This window comes from Acromyrmex echinatior, chromosome 12 (genome assembly GCF_024713525.1).
Source record: "Acromyrmex echinatior isolate Ae372 chromosome 12, ASM2471352v2, whole genome shotgun sequence".
In the NCBI taxonomy this organism is placed as follows: domain Eukaryota; kingdom Metazoa; phylum Arthropoda; class Insecta; order Hymenoptera; family Formicidae; genus Acromyrmex; species Acromyrmex echinatior.
This window is the reverse complement of record NC_141863.1, coordinates 8,515,410-8,537,326: the sequence shown is the minus strand read 5'-3', so window position 1 is coordinate 8,537,326 and position 21,917 is coordinate 8,515,410. Positions and strand designations below refer to the sequence as shown.

The 21,917-nt window shown below is 36.3% G+C and overlaps 1 protein-coding gene across 3 annotated transcripts; it reads left to right on the top strand.

Annotated features, from left to right (window-relative positions):
* Positions 1-1,873: 1,873 nt before the first annotated feature.
* Positions 1,874-13,027, top strand: LOC105143191 (golgin-45). 3 transcript variants are annotated; one of them, XM_011051290.2, is made up of 7 exons: positions 1,874-2,434; positions 3,333-3,513; positions 3,676-3,874; positions 11,813-12,012; positions 12,159-12,287; positions 12,370-12,595; positions 12,674-13,027. In XM_011051290.2, exons 1-7 carry the CDS (start codon positions 2,386-2,388, stop codon positions 12,830-12,832), a joined length of 1,143 nt encoding a protein of 380 aa, XP_011049592.1. In that variant the 5' UTR covers positions 1,874-2,385; the 3' UTR covers positions 12,833-13,027. The 3 variants fall into 3 exon arrangements, with proteins under 3 accessions (XP_011049592.1, XP_087268221.1, XP_011049590.1); XM_087412095.1 differs by having other exon boundaries at positions 3,312-3,874; XM_011051288.2 differs by having other exon boundaries at positions 1,875-2,434; positions 3,333-3,874.
* Positions 13,028-21,917: the final 8,890 nt, after the last annotated feature.

Below are 21,917 nucleotides of genomic sequence, written 5' to 3'. Positions count from 1 at the left end.
ATCCTAATTGACTCATCAACTTAAGTTTACGTTTTAGGGTACAATTACAGTATTATAGCGCGGTACAGAAACTAACTAAGGTATAGAAACCGCGCAAATCGTGCCACTTGCTTCTTTTCTCCTCTATTACATGTAACGCGGTAAGCGGCACTAGCTAGTGACAAATAAACTTTAATATGAATTTTTTAAATATATTATTATGCTTATTTCTATGCACATTTCATCAACACTTATTTTTTTAACAAATTTACTTAATAATTGCATTTAAATAAATTAACTCTATTAAGAAGTGCTTAGTAATGTGAATTCGTCACTGGCTCATGCCGCTTACCGCGTTACATGTAAAGTGTACTTGTGTCTACGATGCAAAAATTGGTCCGAAATCTCAGGATATCAATCATGAAGTTTTCCCTAGAATGGAAAGTGAAAGGTAAAAACTTTAACCATTGAAGTTAATGGAGAAATTTTTCACTTTTCACTTTTCATCCTAAGAAAAAAGTTTCATGATTGATACCCAGACGAAGAAAGAATTGATCAATCTTAATAGTTATGTGATCAAATTGTCCAAATGTGATTTGTTAATTTTTTTTCTGTTCGAGATCTCGGACCGATTTCTAGCATCGTAGACATCGGACTTAATAGAGAAGAAAAGAAGCAAGCGACATGTTTGCGCAATTTCTATAGTTACTTAGTAAAAGAGATTGTCCCGTGCAGCGGATCGTGCGTAAACGAATTCGCGTATCGCCAATCACAAAATCATTCTTTTAAATCTGCTTGCGAAATTTGCAAACAGATCTAAGAGAATGATTGGGGATACGCGAATCTGCTTACGCACACTGCATGGGACATCACCTTTATGGCTTTTACACATTGGACGCGAAAACACTTGCCGCGCGGCAAAAATGTGATGCGGTAGCCAATAAATTTACAGCTCCTAATGTTTTTATTGATTACTGCGTCTCATTTTTTCCACGCGACAAGCGTTTCCACATCCATGCATATGCAGCCATTTCTGTATCGTATATATCGCGTACTGCAGTACATACAATATAATCGCAGCTTTACTCCGGATCTACAATAGAGTTTTAAGTCTTAAGCCATAAGAAATGGACGAATCCGAAAGAAATGGAGTCGATTATTCTCTTCAAATTCGACCGCAATTGGTTGATTTTTTATGGTCTAAGGCTTAAAATATATATTGTAGATCCGAGGTTATGCATGGTCTACAATGGGCAATAATAGTTAATTAAAGAGTAGGCGTAGAAATCGACCAATCATAGTTAATTATTTTTCTCACATTCAATTATGATTGGTCAATTTCTACGCCTATTCCTTAATCCACTACTGCTACTGCCATTGGTCTAGTGGCTTAGTTTCCACCTAGAGTTTAAACCGGATCAGAATGTAAAAACCAACCAACTGCAGTCGAGCATTCTCCTTCGTTCGACTGTAACAGAGGAATACTTGATTGTAGTTGATTCTTACATTCTGATCCGCTTTAAACCCTCGGTAGAAACTAAGCCACCATTGCGGAATTTTGTGTGCAGCAGCCCTAAGCCACGTGATAGAAATTGACGAATAATAGGCCTAGTTTACATCGTGCACTTTATGGGTACTAATTCTATAGTAACTTTCTATTGATCTTAATTTCGGCGATACGTGTAAACATATTGTATATACGATATGTATTCAATTAATTATTTTGATGCATATTGTACCAATTTAGTACATCATTCTTTGAATACATCCCAGAAATTAAAATAATTTAATAGAAAGTTAGTACATGTATTGTACAATATTAATATTGGGTCATCTAAAAAATATCCGCGGTTTTTTGTCACTAGATGTGTGTTGATGGTCATATATCTAGTGACAAAGTACCGAGGATACTTTTTAGATGACTCAATACAATAGATTTGTTCGCCTTGCTTGCACTTTTTGCACTTTGACATTTTCGCTTTCTCTCTTTTCAAAGCCAAATATATATTTATTTCATTTTAAATGCAAAAATATTTGAAGATTTCATGTAACGCGAACAAACCTAAGTGCACGATGTAAACTAGGCATATGCCATCGAAGTAACGGATCTCCTAACCTAAATAGTCAACTTTAACGATACATCGGTTGTCAGTTCACAGAGCAGAGTGACACTTTTTTGCCAGATTTATTCATTTCGTGCAAAAACGCGTTGAATAAGTCTAATTTTATTGAATTTTGAGGTGCTAAACTGTATAATTACCTCTATGTCTTTGGTGCTAACTTTTTTTGTAACATGTGCAGTTTTTATTGAACGCGTTTGAATTATATCCTACTCGTCTTAAATTGTAAATATTAACCATATGACATATTATAGAATTATCTGCGATAACTATTTATACTATCAAAATGAATTCTTTCATAAATATCAAGAAACAGAACATTCACTGTCAACCAGGTTAGTTTTGTTCAAATACCAAATGTTTGTCATTAGTTTATTTTCCACTGAATCTAATGCGGCATAGAATCAAATTTAATAATAATTGCGAATTTAGTTACTTGCAGTTAGATCAGTGTGTATTAAGTTGTTTTACATGACATTAGCAAAGTAAATGTAAAAGTATATGTTTTAAATGATTACCTATCTTCTAATGATATTGTCACGTTATTTAATAAAGTATACGTATGTTATTTTGTCAAATTTGATTACATTGTATCACCGCATTGAGATACTTTATATAAAGCAGTTTTTAATATGCACTCATTTATTGTAATATAAATGATCAAATTCACTATAATAAGTCAAGAGGAATGTGTTTGTTCTTATTCCACTATTGTTGATGGTGAATTCGGCACACATGCTGCTCTAGTGCTGTCTTGGCATAGTACGAATACAGAACCAGTGCTATGTCAAATTGCTGTCAGAAACATCAGTGCAATATTTCTTGAACTTGTTCAATTTATTCCGTTTATAGTCCGAATATAAATTCAGCAGTACACTGGCTCAGTTTTTTTCATTTGCCGAATATGACAATTTTAATACACTGATACAGTGCGCATAAGCCAAATGCCTGGCACTGAAAAAGTTTACATTCAGTGCGCATTAATGCAGTCTGCCGAATTCGCTATAAGATTCACAAAATCTCTACATCCAATGGAAAAAAACAATATTATAAATTTAACTTGTACTGAAGTATAATCGATTTCAGTGGAAACTAGGTCATTGTAAATAATAATTGTTAACTTTAAAAATATAAATTGTTGACTTTAATAATGACAAACATTTAAAATATATTTGAATTACATATAGCAAAACAGGGTTACAATTTTTATAGCTTGATTAATAATCTTTCAAGATGTTCATGTGATGGGTTACATAGAACGAACGCAAGGAGATGGCATGGAAAATGCGACGGTAGATAGAGTCGAAGTTAGGCAAAGTCGAAGTCGTCTGGGAGACACTCTCATTTATCATCCTACAAATTTGAAGCAATTAGAATCAACATCTCCGGTTACTCCTATTGGTACAATAGTAAAGTTAGTACCAAAAAATATTAGTAATATAAAACAAGAAAAGCATATTTTGCATTCTTTAAAGTCAAAAGACCCAAAATTTATACCATATGAACCATATAAGGCAGCTGTAAATCCAATTGTACCATTTGAAAAAAAGAAAAAATTATTTAAAAAAAAATCTAGTTTAAATACTACAGTTGCGCAAATTGCTGCAATGAAGATTCAGGATAACGACACAAGATTGAAGGATTGTATGAAAGAAAACAAAGAGAAAACATCAGAAGATGAATGGGATAATGAAAAAAGAACATATGAGTCTGAAATTCGCAAATTGAAAGAAGAAAATAGTCAGCTTGAAACTCAATTGAAATTTCAAGTACAGGTATAACAATGTACATTAATATTTTCAAATTATATTTAATATTCTTAAAAGATTCTTATTAAGATATTCAAATTATTAGTGTTTTTATAAGAAACTTATTAATATTAATATAATTAAATTGCTAAAAAAATTAATTTAATATGTGATTTTGCTACTCTAGTTTTGTTCTATCTGATTGCTTTTCAACTTTTCAAAACTAAAAAGATTTTGGTGCACGATTTGCAAAATTGGATGTATATATATATTTATACCGAAATATTTAAACATCTAAGATCCACTGTTACTAAAAAATAGAATTTCTCTTAAGGACGTTTCTCTGAAAAAATCCATTTTCTTTAGATTTTTCTAAAAAAGCTAAGCTTTACAGAAAAAGTTTGTTTTAGTGTCCTGAACATATGTGCTTTAAAACTTAATACCCAGAGCGGGATAAAAATCGAGATATTCCACTTCAAAGTTGAAGCGTTTAAAATATACACATACATATATGTATGATATATGTACACATACATATATATATATATATATGTGTGTGTGTGTGTGTGTGTGTGTGTGTGTGTGTGTGTGTGTGTGTGTATGTGTGTGTGTGTGTGTGTGTGTGTATGTGTGTGTATACCCATAGGATCCCTATCTAAAGCTTATTCGAAAGTGATCTTTTTATTCACTGTAAAAAAGTTTTTCTCAACAATTTTTTCAACAATGAGATATAAAATTTGATATCACAAGGAATAATATGAAATTTATCTGATATAGCTTCCGGTATTTGTTTTTAAGAAATCATTAAGCAAAGTAAGTAAAGTCACTATTTTTTCGACCGGCGGCAGTAGCGAAGGCAGAAGGCATTTTATATTGTATAATTATAAAAAAACTTGTATAAAAACATTAACACTTATGGAATATCTTATACTATAATATATAAAAGTAAAATAAATTTTCATAAAAATTTTCATAATAATGAGCACTAAAATGTGCTTAAGTTGAGCACAACTGTAATCGGAGAACGTCTTTAATTAGATTTATTCTCATCAGTTCAATTTCAAATTATGATTATTAATTCTTTGTTGCACAATTTTTTAAAAATATAATATATTCAATCTTACAATTAATTTATATAGGGATATTTTAGGTTGTTGCAAATGTGAAGTCGAAATTTAAAAATTTAAGATGATACTTCCAAGTCGTGGCCAAATTAAACAAAAATTGATTTAGCTTATATGTAACTAAAGAAGGATAGAAATTTTCGAAGGAAATTCGCTACCGTTCGGATTTTATTTTTATGTTTTCTAATGCATTTTTCTTTGTAGAAATAATCATTATAATAACGCCAAACTTAAAGAAAAATTAATACATCGAAATAAAATGTATAAGATCCTTATTCGTATTGTTGTAAAATCATTGTCAGTTATATTTTAATAATTTATTTATGAAATTATTAGGTGTTGGAATTAATTCGTAGCGTTTTACAAGAGATGGCACAAGCTGTACACTATTTCGTTGTTACCTATAGTTCTGTATACATTGTAAACATCTATCATAGGACGTCATTTGCCGTACATAACCTTTCTTGAAATCATAAATAACAATACTGTATAATTCATTGAATATGTCAAAATTTGTGCCAGATAAAGTGTTTTTGCGGGGAGTTTTGCTTCATTACTTTAATATGAACAAAAGTGCAGCTGAAGCTCATCGTATTTTAGTGGATGTGTATAGTGAACATGCTCTGGCTGAGCAAACGTGTAGGAAGTGGTTTGCACGTTTTAAAGCTGGTGATTTCGACTTGGATGACAAGGAGCGACCTGGTCAGCCGAAAAAATTTGAAGATAACGATTTGCAGGCACTGCTCAATGAAAACTCATGTCAAACACTTAAAGAATTATCTACGTCATTGGAAGTTGACTTCTCAACAATAGGAAAACGTCTTAAAAGTTTGGGCATGATCCAGAAGGAAGGACATTGGGTCCCATATGAATTGAAACCAAGGGATATTGAGAGACGTTTTCTCACGTGCGAACTGCTGCTTCAACGGCAGAAAAGAAAAGGTTTTTTGCATCGGATTGTTACCGGTGACGAAAAGTGGATCCATTATGACAATCCAAAGCGCAGAAAGTCATGGGTTAAGCCCGGCGAACCATCAACATCAGTGGCAAAGCCCAATATCCATGGCTCAAAGCTCCTGCTCTGTATTTGGTGGGATCAGAAGGGTGTCATATACTACGAACTGCTAAAACCGCATGAAACCGTTACTGGAGATCTCTACCGACGGCAACTGATGCGCTTGAGCCGTGCATTGAAGCAAAAACGGTCGGAATACTTCGAAAGACACGATAAAGTCATCTTGCTGCACGACAATGCTCGCCCACACGTTGCAAAACCGGTAAAAACATACCTGGAAACACTTAAATGGGAAGTGCTACCGCACCCGCCGTATTCTCCTGATATTGCACCTAGCGACTACCACTTGTTTCGATCATTAGCTCATAGCTTGTGCGAGCAGAAGTTCACATCTTACGAAGATTGTACAAAATGGTTCGATTCCTGGATTTCATCTAAAGATGAACAGTTCTTCCGACGCGGTATTCATTCACTGCCCGAAAGATGGTCAAAAATAGTAGAAAGTGATGGGAAGTACTTTCATTAATGTATTTTTTAATGCTCATGTGAAATAAATAACATTCTTTCATTAAAAAAACGCTACGAATTAATTCCAACACCTAATAATTCCAAATTAGATCAAATGTAAATATTACATCACAAATCGTTAATTAGATTATATTTTTCATTATAACTGTCATTTCTGTACCGTTTCTTCTACTTCAAGCGTTGCACATCGCAACGGTACCAAGATTATAATCCTATTTTCCGAGCAGTAATAAAACCTTCGAAAATTTCTTCTCTATCTATATATAGAGAGTTTTGATTTTAAATCTGCAGTCAAAACATTTTAAAATATCACCTGCTATCGAAGAATCTTTTTTTTTCCTTGGCTTATGTATGCTAAGAGAATAAATTCTATTCTAATTCAAAGAAAGGAAGTCCCATAAAGGCCAATTTTGGCCCCCTCCAAATACTATCCAAACACATGGTGATGAAAATCTATTTCTTGAAGTTAATTATATTCAATTTAAAGTGAAGCCCGAACTCCGAAGTCAACAGAGGTCGCTATTTTTCCAGCACATTGACATGTCTTTATATATTTCTTCTTCATCATGTGACCTGCCCAGTCCCACGGACGTTGGCGATCACTCTGACCATAGTTAGTTTATCCACAGCCATACGAAAGAGCCCCTCCACATTCTGCATTCCAGTTCACGTTCTAATATTTCTCAGCCACAAGAGTTTCCTTCCAATCCCACGCCGGCCCTCGATCCTTTCCTTCAATGTCATCTGCAATAGGCGATACTTCTCTCCTCTCAAGACATGACCAAGGTACTCGATTTTTCTGCATTGGACCGTTGTCAACAACTCGCTGTGTACCCGCTCTTCTCAAGACTTCAGCGTTTGTAATCCTATCAACCCAGGAAATTTAGAGCATTCGTCTTAAGACCCATTTCAAAGGCCTTCAAACGGTTCAGCCCACGGTTAAGCGTTCACGCTTCCATACCATATATACAACACCGACCATACATAACACTTGATCATTCTTTGCTTCAGTCTCAGAGGTTGTTCTCGCAAAAAAAAGCCCTCATTTTATTAAAAACGGCGCGAGCAATCTCTATCCTACGTCTAACCTCTCCGTCGGGATCCAGATCTTCCGTGATCAGGCTCCTCAAATAACCAATTGATGCAACGCGTTCTATTCTTTCGTCATTAAGGTGTAGTAAAGCGTTTGCATGTCTAGCACGGTTGAAAACCATCATTTTTGTCTTGCTTGTGTTAATATCTAAGCCCATCTTTAGTCCAGCTTCGGAGATTCTATTTAGAAGCAGTTGAAGATCTTCAATACTCTCGGCGAGGATGACAGTGTCGTCTGCATATTTAATGTTGATTCGCATTTATTTTGATTCCGAGTTCCACATCACCTACAACCTCCTTGAAGATTTTGTCCATGTAGATAAATAAGAGGGGGGAAAGAATACACTCCTGCCTAACACCCCTCTGTATGTCTATTCTTGAGGTTTTTACTGAGGTTTTTCCAACCCTTATTTCGGCTTTTTGCTGCCAGTACAGATTTTTTATTATTCGGACATGCTTCTCATCCATTCCTGTTTGAAGGAGAAGTTCAATAAGTTTGATATGGAGAACATAATCAAACGTTTTCTCATAATCTATGAAATATGCAAAGACATCTTTCTGATGGTCTCGACATTTTTGTAAAAGAATATTTATTTCAAATATCCCCTCTCGCGTGCTAAAGACATTTTTGAATCCAAACGGTGAGTCATTTAGATCCCATTCACTTTGACCTTGTGCGAGCGTGGATTATTTGGAGAAACGTTTTCAACATGTGACTCATAAGGCTGATCAACCAGTAGTCTGCGCACTTTTTTGGCTCTTGCTTCTTCGAAATGATTACAAATATTGATATCAGCCATTCCTTTGGTATTTTTCCGATATGTGTTGTAGATTCTATTGAATAGTTCTAATATTATCTCTATATTTTCTTCATTTATTAATTTTATTAGCTCCATAGGAATCTCATCAGATCCTGTAGCTTTCTCGCTCTTAGCAGTTGCGATTTGAATATGACAGGGCTCTCCAGCTCCTCCCAGTTAGTTCTGGTGTATTCAAAGAGCTCGGCTACATTTGTCAAGTACGCTTGATCTTATTCTCCTCCAGGATGGCCCTATTCTGCTCATCTCGTACAACTATAGATGGACGGCTTTTATGTAAACTCGCTACTCCCCTTACTTTTCTGTGAATATTAAACGAGTCATGCTTCGATATATTTTTCCAATTCGGTACACTTCTTTCTCATCCAATTCTGTTTTGTCACTCTGATTTCCCTTTTTATCAGGATTTGTATCTTCTAGTATTCCTCTTGGTTTCCTTTGACCAATCATCTATTCACTACTACACCAATATCTCACGCAACCTATGATAGGAAGAGGAAGAAGAAGAATATATACAAGGTGTCCGGAAAATTAGCGTCAATACTTCGAGAAGTGATTCGGAAAAAAGAAGGAAAAAAAGCTATATAAACATACACACAGAAATAAGTCATTTCCAATTATAATCACTTTTATATCAAAAAATTGAAATTTATTTTTCATAATTACAATCATAATTTATTTCATGGTATTTCAACATAAATAACATATTATTTAAAATTTTTTTTTCTTTTTATTTTTTAATTTTTCGATATTTATAAATACGATTACTGCATTATTTTTAGATATTTAAATATCTGTTTATGTTTATTTAAAAATAATATAGTAATCGTATTTTCCCTGTATATTAATTAAAAAATCGATGTCAAGTTATTAATAATCGATGTCATTGTGAATCCTGAGTCCCACTAGATCCCGAACTCGATGCCGAGAGTCATGGCACAATAAATAGTTTGTACAGTATCTGAAGATAAATTTAAGGAAGCTTTAAATATGAGCCCTATGAATACGGGCAGTAGTATCATAAAGAAAAGACGAATCAAAGTCTTCTATGCTCCACAGCTACTTCAACAAGTCCTGTGATTTTGTGCGCCAAACTTAAGAGTTAATTTATTTGTTTTTTAAACTTGTCGCGTACAGTCGGTCACAAAAGTTGCAACACTTCTTTCGATGGTGTTTCGGAGTGCAGCTTGTTCAAGTGATTGGTTCTTATATATGGATCTAACCATTTACATTCAACCGTTCTACAAGCAAGGCTGAGTTCCGAAATCCATAGAAAACAAAATATTACAACCTTTCTGTGACCGGCTGTACTCGTTATGCAATCATTATGTTATTCATAACGATAATTGCACAGATATTTTACATAGTAAAAAAGCTGCACAACTGTCATTATGAAGACATATAACGACTGCATAAAGAGTTACAGAATACAGGGGGAGGGCATTTATCATAGAACAGATCAGAATGGATTCTGATTATTCAATTATTCCTTAGATTTCTAGGGAAAACAGAATAATTCCGATCGAAGTTCATTCCAACATATTCCATGATAAATGCTCTGTAGTTGTAGTGTAGAAGGAACGTCCCATGAGGCGTATTTGTTGCGTATCGCGTAATTGTGTAAATCAATTAGGAATCAGTAAAACCACAACAGCGAATCATCACTTGATACGTGGCAAATACACTTCATGAGACTCCACTCTAAGTCCTATCGTATTGTTATTTACATTTGTGACTTATTCTTTAAAGTAAATAATTCTTTGATTTATTACATGTATTATAGTCATAATCTCTCTAAAGGAGAATACAGTATGTAATATATACATACAGGATATTCAAAAAGTCTCCTTAAATATCTTGAAAAGCATTTTTTGAGAAAAAGGTTTCAGGTTGCATAGTTAAAAATAATCTATTTACTGATCTTATCATATCTTGACCTTAGGTAGCGTCATCAAGGTCAAAGTCAAATCGATTTTTTTAAACGAAACACCCTATTTTCGATTTCAGAATCTAATGGCTGGAATCAGGAGCTTTTCAAAACACTATCATGAAGCCTCTTTTTAATCTGTATTTTTCTTCAAGTTATGAAATTTGAAAGTTACAATATCATCGGCATTAACATTTCCTAAAATGCTTGTATATCTCTTCGAGATACTTCGTTACTTATCGCCACATAGTTATCTTTATTTATAAATTATTTATTTAAAATACTTTTTTCATTTCTGAAATTAATTCATTTGTTTGAAAATATATATATTAGTTCAACATCTCAATACCCAGACCATAGTGGCGCTTCGGATTTTAAAGTAAAATACTTTATAATGCTTACTGAAGGAGCGTATATCCTTTTTAATACAAAGATGATCGTAGGAGGTCTTATGCATAAATGACAGAACTTTTCAGTCAATCTTTTAGGAATAAAGACAATGGTATATTTAAATCGACTGTCATTCGTTTGAGTATTTGTCATTTCTTTAACCTTAGCTCGTCATATCTGTTTTAGGCCCGTTTCTGTTTTAAATTTTACTTGTTGGGTAAGTAGCAAGATTATCCAATCACATGCGCGGATTGTCAGATTTACCTAACAGATAAAATTTACCAAAAGGTGGAACCGGCTCTTAGTTACTTTCTCTGCCCTACCGGGATCCGATCGGTTAAATTATATACTCTAAACAGAAAGTATATTTTTTAATTTATCACGTGCGAAATTAATATAAATTGACAGATAATTAAAAAAGTAGCGCTCGTTTGTAGTTGCGTGCGCGTTCGCTCTCCGAGCCGGGAGGACGCGCGATCCCATCGCCGATGATTCTCGACAGTGACGGACAAAAATTGTCACGTCACAATGCAAATACATATATGTATAGTATATATAGTAATTCAAGATTGAATTATTTTAAGCATTAAAAGTCCAGCTTTGACCGTTATAGACCTTTAATTTCTAATATTGATTGTGTTCTCATATGCGGTTTAAAATAAAATTTCTTAATATTCTAATATTTATATTCGTGTGCATGCGTATATGGGCACGCCTTAGGCATCAAAATATCAAATATACATATGTTATACAGGACCATACATACAGGGCCCATATTCTGTACACGTCTACCAACAGTTGTCAGTGTCGATAACTATTGATAGCCAATGGCAAGGACTATCCTAAGAAAAAAGCGCGGTTCTCATCGGCTGTCGCTACGATACCAACAACTATCGGTAGACGTGTACAAAATATGGGCCCAGCTATAAAATATGGAAATAAATTTAAAAAATAATTAAAAATATGGAAAGCTGCAAAATGATGTCTTATATGTGAGACATGGAACAAAAAATTAAATGTTAAAATTTATTATAATATATAATTTATGCCAGGATGTGTATATGCACACAGGTCAATGGAGAATTAAAGAATTTATTAGTTGCCGCAGTGGGAGAGGATCTAGAAACAAGAGTTCATTTGTTAACTGAGGACAAATTGCAACTTGCGAGAGCCCTCTTGAACTCAGCCAAACATTTGTCTACACATCAAGAACAAATAGAATGGCTAGCAGGTCAATGTGAAGTTTGGAGAAGTAAATTTTTAGCTAGTAGGTAATTGACAACATTTCCAACACGTATGGAATTTTTAGTTTTTTCTTTGGTTTGCATCAAATCTGTTACATTGTTTCTTGTTAAAACGTTAATAAAAAATAACGATAATAAGCATTCCTAATTTATTGCTAAAATATTTATTACAGTTTAATGGTTGAGGATTTGGCAAGATGGAAAGCTGCACTTTGCCAAAGAACAACAGAATTGCAGGAAACTATAAAACGATTGTTAGAAGAACATAACACTATTCGTGATACGTCGTTCAAAACCTATAGGTATATATATATAGGCAGACGTTATACATATAATGGCTATACTGTATTCATATAGTTTTATCTGTAAATTTTACTTATCCAGAATGTTGACAATCCTACGAGAGAAATTCGATTCCATAGGAACAACGTCCGGTAAAAAACACGAATTAGTCAGCACCAATATTGTTGATCTTGCGCAGGGATGTTGTCAACTTGTGGAAATTCTCAGAGTCAGTCTTTTAAGTGGCATACCAGACTCAGAATTACAAAAAGAACTAAATATAACCGGTTTAGATATAAAAACGCTTACAGAAAACAACGCGGAAAAAGTAAAGTTATTTGATTTTTTTATTTCTAATGACGAGACATAATATTTTGATATAATGAGTTTAATATTTCAATTACAGTTACTGAATAAAAAATTACCCATGACTGAGAGAGATGTTGCCTGTACTGCGGTGATGGGAGCGGCAGTTGCGGTTGGCGGACAAATGTTTCTTCCACGATGCGATGTGAGCAATATGACGTGTTGTCCACATTGCAGCGGTGAAATTAAACAGATTTGAAAGTAATAATATTATCTATATATATATCTTCCGTACAATATACTGTCCTCTTTTTGTACTAAATATATCAAATATTTTTTTAAATCTGGAGCCAAATACATTTGTATCTTTTTCCTTTGTAATTAATGATATGATGATGTTTTTGTTAATGTTGTTAATTATACTGAATAATACGTTAATTGTATGTTAATTTAACCATCAGTCTTTTTTTTATCCATCTGTAATCTAAGACCAAACTTTGTAATTATTTTATTATTATTTATTTTTTAGTTAATTTTATATATTTGTTAACACTTACATAAAAAAAAATTATATAGGGGAAGGTGGGAGAATTGTGCGCACTTAAGGAGAATTTATTGTTATGAGGTAGTTTTTGAAGTTGAAATCTGTATAAAGAAAATATAAACATGATATAAATCATAAACATGTAACTCCTTTATCGATATGCATTCTCATAATGAACAATGTTTCATTTAATAATGTTATACTTGGCAAAAAATAAAAAAAAGCAAAAGTGAAAAAAATTTTTGCGCGTCGGGTAATTGTACGCAAAGTAATAATCGTAAGAAATTAATTAATAAAATTAATGTTTCATAGAATATTGATAGGGAAATGAGAAAACATATTTATTAAGCCAAGATTAATATAAACTTTGGGGAAACAATACACAAAAATTGGAAAAATTAATTATTTAAACAAAAATCGTATATGTAATTCTCAGCGTCATCAGTCCCATTGCATTCTTCATGGACTCATTTAGAACACAAGCAACATTGAAATCACCCAATCGACAAATTAAAAATATAATATCAATGTTATAATTTCGCACTTTACAATGTAATCGTTATGTAACATCATGTGTTATTATGGTGGCTTTTATTTATTCTTAATGGAAATTTTTTTTCAACACTTCCCCCCCCCAAATGGTTCCAATTCAAGAAAAAAAACATGTAAAATAAAATTGCAGTCGGAAAAAAGGAAAATGTGCCCCCGGGTCCCTAAACTTTTTTTTATGATAAAGCAAAAAAACTGATTTTCGTAAATATCTTCTAAGTTATTGAATATACCAAAAAAAGGTTCAAACAAAAGTTGTAGATATGAATAAGGAGTATCTCTTATATTTTATTTATATCTTTCGTATGAGGATTTTTGAAAAAAATCCAAAGAAGTAAGAAATAATATAAAAATTGTTAATGACCTTAATTGATTTCAACATTTTTAATTAAGGAAGATACAAAAATATATACAATATATTTTTAATTTTTAATCCTAAAGTCGTTTTGTTTTGTTATATTTTAGGAGAAATCTCCGAATTGACTTCACGGTTGCAAATTTTTTTTATAGAATTAATGCATAAAAATAAAATTCCGGAAAACACGATTTTATGAGAAAATCGGAAAAAAATTCATTTTTTTCTGGCACGAAAATTTTTTATTAATAAAATTATGTGCACCTGAATTGCACTATAGTACACATCGAATGAGATATAGAATAAATTTTTATTTTGTCTTTTTTTAAAAAAAATCGTTATACAAGCCTTTAGGAGCCTTTCCTAATTACAAATATTACAATTAAAACGCTAATCATCCAGTATTTTAGCCGTAATTTGAGCATTAAAAAACTCGTTTTCAACTACTCCGTTCAATGAGAGAATGACCTCGGTTTGCGCATAGCAGGCAACGCTGTACAACGCTATGAAGTATGCTGTACTGCGCAAAACAGACGTTTTCTTCCGATCCGAGGTCATTCTCTCGTTGAATAGAGGTCTCTAGGTAGCAGCCTGTCGTTATTTTGACAATATTGGGTCACAATTGGTCATTCACGTTATACGTCAATTAAGTGACGCGTGTATTCTACATTAATTTTAATACCTCAATAAGTCTTTGTAATAATGATGTGATTCAGACGTTGAATTTATCATATATATTAGGTCATTTAAAAAGTATCCGCGGTTTTTTGTTCAATTTTTGAATGAAAAAACCGCGGATACTTTTTAAATGACCCAATATATATACATATGTAAGTAACAATAATTAAAGAATTCATTATTACTGATATATATAACGCCTCTTTTCCGGGGTTGCATTGTAGCCCTTTTGAGCACCGATGCTTCCCGGCAGTGGTACAATTCGCCTGCTCCATAGCAGCAATATCGTCATATTCGATGACATCCCCAATTCTCCATAGCAATTTCGCCGCCTCGACAGGTGTCACCCTCCACATAGCTTTGAAAGTGCTCTCGTGCGGGCGCTCGCATTAGGCTTCCAGTAGGTCGGTCCTGCTCACTAGCGGTGACCCTCCTGGCGCGCGCCTTTTCTTCAGTACTATCCTCTCGACCTGCGATCGCTCCATTTTCCCACCTCCTCTCCTCCTAAGCAGCTTCCCGCTACAGTTCTCAGTTCGAGGTGCCCGAATAATACAAAAAAAGTCAACCGGGATTATAATTTTGCCCTATCTGACAAATGCAGCCTCGATCGGAAGGATCTCGAACATTCGCCAGCTCTTCCCGGCCTTACTCCTCGCGCAATTTCACGTTTTGTGATGACGGAGGATCGCTGCGACGCGACAGCAATCCTGCCACGTCACAACTCTTTCACGCCAAGAGAGAGCCCATCGGGTTAGATTGCCTCCCTTCAGCCGGCTGCATCTGAAGCAGAGCCTTGGTGCGATCGAAATCCCTCGTGAGAGACCCCGCTGTATCACAATACAGAAACAAAAAAAAGATGGAAAGAACAATCGGGATTAAAAAAAAAGAAAAAAGAGAAAAAACAATCAACGGATCAACCCCTACACGTTGTTCCCCGCAAATCCTATAGGCAAATCTCGGCACGCGTCCTCCTACGATCGTGTCCGCGTAGGTTCCGCTCCCGGAGCGTTGAATTTTACGCGGGATCGGCAGTCTGATCGGAAGATAGGGGAAGGACAAGGGTGCAGTACTACCTTAGCGTTCTCTCTTTAGTCAATTACACTTTATTCGCTTCGTACAGCGCAGGATTACAATGGACCGACAATTTAACATAAAAGAGCATGCACAGTCCATAACGGACCCTTCGGTGTAAATTATATCAATAATCTGTGGCTTCAAAACAGAACCCGGTCAACCGGGAGAGGGAAGGGGGGGAAGGGGAATAGATTGAAATAAACAAAACTTTTACAAGATTTCTCTCCCGACGTAAGGTAGGAAAAACGGGAAAAATCCGATACCTTCGACAAGATTGAGGGCACAAATATGGCGGCACTCTTAAAGAGGTGGCCGATGCCGTGTCAGATAAACGTGCCCTAGTATAATCAAACATCCAAAAAAAAAAGACAAAACGAAAAAAAAGGACGAAGAATCTCTTAACGGGAAACGCGGCAAGAGTCCAGGGGTCTACCCTTTCGACGCGCTGGTTCTGGGCCGCGATGCCCCTTGCCCGAAATGTAGGGAACTTCCGCCATTCACTCGATCTTGCACGTCTTTACAGTGACCTCGGGGTGTCCGCACCGATAGCAAAATCCTTGTCGGTGTGGTCTTGGGCAGCGGTGGACGAAGTAGTCCGGGGAATTCCAATACACCTCGCGCCCCTCTGCGCAGGACGCTTGCTCGAAATTAGGTTCTCGTTGATTCTTCAGCGTGCGATCCTTCCGAGTGCGTCGCTCGGGTGAGACGGCGATTCGGAGCTCCCCTCCCTGGTCCGCGATGATTCCCATCTGAGCGCGCTCGGGTTGCACTAGGGTAATCGGAGTATTCATAGCATGTCTTAGTGCGACTTCGCACCCCAGCGATCCCGGTTGGGACTCCTAACGCTGGATGTCAGCTGGATGCCCCGATCGCATATCGTCGATGATGCGCACGCTTGTATTCCTCGCTCTCGTATTATTAGTAGGAGGGAGATTGCTGAGGTCGTTTGCACGTCGACGTCCCGTACGGTGGGCCACTCGTGCACCATCGCGCGTGGTATATTGCCGGGCTTGCCAGGCCCTCGCCTTCTCGGCCGCCTCGGGCCAGAACAAAGAGTAATTCTCCTCAATTTGCGCCAACATCTGCGCTCAGCGTCTGCAGAAGACATTCGACATGAGAGATGGGGTATCAAAATCTCTCATCCGATAGCACAATCCGATAAATCCTACAAGATCATTAGGCTATATATATTATTTACGGCTTCAAGTTCTTTACGTGAACCCGCCCCAGGGGTGCTCCCGCGATGTCAGCCAGCTCGTACACTACCGGCGACAAAATCCTCGCCACGGCAAACGGATCGTGATATTTGGTCGCTAATTTAGCCGAAATGTGTTGCGCAGCTGATGACAGCATATGCTGTCGCTTCAGAACTTGATCTCTGACAACGAAATGCCGCGCTCGCCGGTGCCGGTTATAATATTCATTTTGCCTTTGCTGCACGACTCTTAAGTTTTCGACTATCCAGTCTTGTAGCAAGTTTAGTTTCTCCATATGCTTATGTCAGCCGGGTCTGCATCTCCGAATGGCACGACCGTCCCCTCTCCCGAGGGGTCGCTGTTGGGCTGCAGTTCTTTCCCGAAATTCAGAAATGCAGGGGTAGCTCGCAGGGACGAATGGAGCATCGAATTATACGCAAACTGGAACTCGTAAATATATTGGTCCCACTCGCGATGATCTCTTTCGAAGAAAAAGAGAAAAGAGTTTTACGTGCGATAGAAGAGTTTTACTTGCATTTAAGCTCAACTCACATGACCCCCATGGGCGTGAGAATAAGTCCGATCAACGCATCACGGCTATGCCGAGACTCTCAGTGCGCTCGCGAGATGTAGGTCCCAACAAGCAACTCACTGATTGGAGTGAGCGATGATCCACGCTCTACCAGCTATGCAGATTGGTTCCAGAGCATGTAACGCAGCTCACCATCGAGGCCAAAGACCCCTAGCCAGTATGTAACTATCAATCATTACTCCCGCAAATTTTACTCATGGCTGGGCGTGGGCAATTGCTCAGTTCCCGCGATACCGATCTCGATCACCGATCGGATTTTCGTAGCCTAAGCTACTCCTAGTTTGCGTTGTCTACACGCGCGACACTGATCGGCCAGCGCTTCGAGAGCAGCCGGGACGCTACTCCCCGGGGACGCTCCACAGGAATCGCTCAGCAACCCAATCTCGGACCTAGCCCCGAAACAGGGCGCCAAGCTTTCAACCTGATCAATCTTCTCCCTGCGAAGGCTAAAAAATATATTGGCTTTTCCATGATCCTGAGGCAATCAAGTAATTAGATAGCCTCGTGCCTTATCAAAACAAGCTGATCTTATATAAGGCGCCGATAAAACTCGAATTCGGAACGATAAGTCATGAGTCGAAACGCACAAGGTGTTAAACCACCGAAGTCCGACTCTCTCGAGGAAGAAGAAAAAGAGTGTGAATATTTAAACTTAAAACGTGCGATTTAAACTTAACTCACACGGCCCCCATGGGCGCAGGATCTGGAATATGTCCGATCAGCGCGTCACGGCTATGCCGAGTCTCCCAGTCGCGTTCGCGGGATGTAAGTCCCAACAAGTAACTCACTGATTGGAACGAGCGACTATCCATGCTCTACCAGCTATGCAGGCTGATTCCTGAATATGACGCAGCTCACCCGTCGGGGCCAAAGGCCCCTAGCCATTCACATTTGCGTGACGCGACACATCAATTGGAGAGCAAGCACTGAATCTGTCGGTAGGCAGGTTACGACGTTTCAATTCTGCAATCAATCTTTCGCGATTCGAAACGCAAATTCAAATACTGTCGTCAAGGCTCATAGGGCCGCGCGCTCCTGCGCAATATCACGCACCGATTCCTGTCTTCTTGCCAAAGTCACAACACCGAGCCCAACAACAACACCACACGCGGAATTATAGACCGTTCCCAAGGAACAGTCTCTGTATCTAACTGTGCCAAACGTCTTTTACAAATTCAACAACTTACAGAAATCGACACTGCCACCGATAACGAACACTCAACATACACAAAAACAAGGAACACAACACACTTATTACGAACTTGCAGCGTTGCGAAATGGTTGCGTTGTAATGACCGAATGAGACAAAGTTTTTCTGCGAATTTGATGTTTCGATAGTTTCTTGTCATTAACTTTCTACCCGTCTGACCAACATAAAATGCATCGCAATCATTGCAATTAATTTTATATATGACATTCCTTTTAGACAATTTTGGGAGAGGATCTTTATGTACTTTGATGAACTGATTCAACTTATTAATATTATAGTACGAAATTTTTTTACATATCCCTGGTGAAAATTTTTCTCATAATTTTTGTACAAATTAGAACATTTTTTAGAAATATTCAGAAATACTCGGACAGTTTACATCTTTTATCATATAAAAGTTTTAAAATATTGATAAAAAAGAACATAATTCCGAAACAAAGTAATGTAATAACAAATGCGCAAATGTTTATTTATTCATTATATTCATAAGATAGACACATATGTAAACGGTTCGACCCTTTCCCTCATTACTGTCTGAAGCTTGCTAGAAGTATCAGAAATGTGATAAAACTTGACGTTGCAAATTAAAGATCTGACCAAGAATAATATAAATTGATGATGAACACAAATGTACATGGATGACAAAGGGAGTCCCAATTGATACTTCACAATTAATAGATAATTGTTTCACTAAACGAAAGATACGAGGCCAAGTCAATAAGTTTTTAGAAAAACATAGTAAAACACATTTTTTTTTATCGATTCATTTTTCTCAACATAGTCAACTTTCAGCATGATACACTTGATCCAATGATTCTCCAACTTTTTCAAGCCGTCCGAATAATATGATTTGTCCAATCCTTTAAAATAAGTCTCTGTTTCGGCGATGAGCTGCTTTCTGGTGGTGAATCTCTTTTCTCCGAACCATTTCTTCAGGTTTGGAAACAGGAAATAGTCGCAGGGAACTAAATCTGGCGAATATGCTGGATGAGGAAGCAATTCGTAGCGAAATTCGTTGAATTTGGCCATCGGTGCCGAGCACGTGTGAATCCGTGCATTGTCTTGATGGAAGAACACTTTCTTCTTCGCCAAATGGGGACGTTTTTTTCTTTAAAATTTTGTTGAAACGGTCCAATAAGGCTGCGTAGTAATCGCCATTGATCGTTTGCTTCGACGGAAGGTAATCGATATGAATTATACCGCGTGTATCCCAAAAAACTATGGCCATCTTTCCGGCCGACTTAAAGGTCTTCGCCTTCTTCGGAGCTGGTTCACTCGGTGAAGTCCATTGTTTTGACTGTTCCTTTATTTCGGGTGTGAAGTAATGGATCCATTCGTCCACAGTAATGAATCGACGCAGAAATTCATCTGGATTATGTTGAAACATCTCCAAACATTGTTTAGAAATCGTCACACGGTGTATAATCGTCGCGCTTATGGTTCACAGTGAGCAAACGCGGCACCCATCTGTTCCCATGTTCGTACAAAATTGAAATCACTGTGCCATGTGATATGCCTGTGGCCTTAACAAGCTCGCGCACTTTCATTCGTCGATCAGTCAAAACAATATCGTGGACTTTATCGATGATGTCTGGCGTAGCAGCCTCAATTGAACGTCCCGAATGAGGTGCATCACATATGGATGACCACGTTTAAATTCATTCATCCAAATATACAGTCGCAAACACTGGTGCAAATGTGCTATGAACATTATCCAATCCGGCTTTGATTTCTTTCGGCGTTAAACCTTTCATATGTAGATCACTGTCATCACATAGTTTGATCACTGCACGATCACTGCAACTTGTTTTTTCCATTTTGCAAAAAAGGTTGTTCGCTTTAATCGTCTATAAAAATGAAACCACGCTCAAATGAATTCCGCTCGATGAATTCCGTACAAAATTTGACAGTAATCAGCTGAAAGGTGCTACTTGTCAAAAAGTAATGTGACATGATACTGCGAGTGCCCTCTGACAGATTTTCTAAGAATTTATTGACTTGCCCTTATATTACCGTTAGCGTATTTCAAGAAATGTCGCACATTTCCAATCAGGAAGTTAGAAGAAGCTCCGACATTTACCTATGAAAACTTTGTCGACAAATTCGCTTTAAACAAATTATTTTGCTGAAGATAGCTTGGAAGGAGCCAAACCGATCAAATAATTAAGTCATATGTAACAGACGAATCACATGCGAACAGACAATTTATATATATTAGAAATAAATTAAATTATTAATTTGGCGTATCAACAACCGCGCAATATTACTTTCATTTGCTCGTATTAGCGAGTCTAAATTGTTAGTTATATACCAGAGAATCCAATAAAATATTATATTTCTATTTATACATGTAATATATAACTTTATTTCACGTTTTCTTATTATGTTACCTTATATTAATGCTTAACGAATTGGAAATGTAAATAAATTTCTCAAACAAAATTGTCTATTTGGCTTACTCTTTTACATTTACCTTATTTAATTATAATATCTTAAGTTATGTCAACAAGATACATTTCTTGATTTCACCTTTGATTTTATATGACTTTGATAGCTATCCCATTACCATTCGTTACACGCATTAATAGATTAATGATGGATCGCGTTCCGAAACTTTTTGCGTCTTCCGTAAACCATCGAAACAAAAAGTGTCACAAACTCACTGTTCGCGACTGTACAATTCGAACTTCTTTCCCTAAGTTAAAAATGTTTTAATATATATATTAGGTGCGCAACTAAGTTCTCGCTGTTATTTTGATACAAATACTATAAAAATAACAGCGAGAACTTAGTTGCGCACCTAATATATATAATGCACATTCTCTCTTTCTCTCTCTCTCTCTCCCCCCCCCCCTCTCTCCTTTCCCCCCTCTCTCTATTATATTGGGTAATCTAAAAAGTATCCGCGATTTTTTGTCACTAGATGTGTGTTGATGGTCATATATCTAGTGACAAAGTACCGCGGATACTTTTTAGATGACCCAATAATATAGTATATATAAAATTGCACATATTATTAAAATATTGTTTTTACTTATGTCACTTCTACATAAAATGATTATATTGTAAATATACATTATAAAATATAAGGAATGTATTTCATTTTTGTGAGTCCTGTTATCAAAAATTTTATAAATGATGCTTCA

Excerpts from the sequence above, each read along its gene's own strand:
- LOC105143191 (XM_011051288.2), top strand. The coding sequence starts at position 2,386 with ATGAATTCTTTCATAAATATCAAGAAACAGAACATTCACTGTCAACCA. Across the intron at positions 12,288-12,369 it reads ACGTCGTTCAAAACCTATAG|AATGTTGACAATCCTACGAG; the intron begins GTATATATATAT and ends TTACTTATCCAG. Across the intron at positions 12,596-12,673 it reads CAGAAAACAACGCGGAAAAA|TTACTGAATAAAAAATTACC; the intron begins GTAAAGTTATTT and ends TTTCAATTACAG.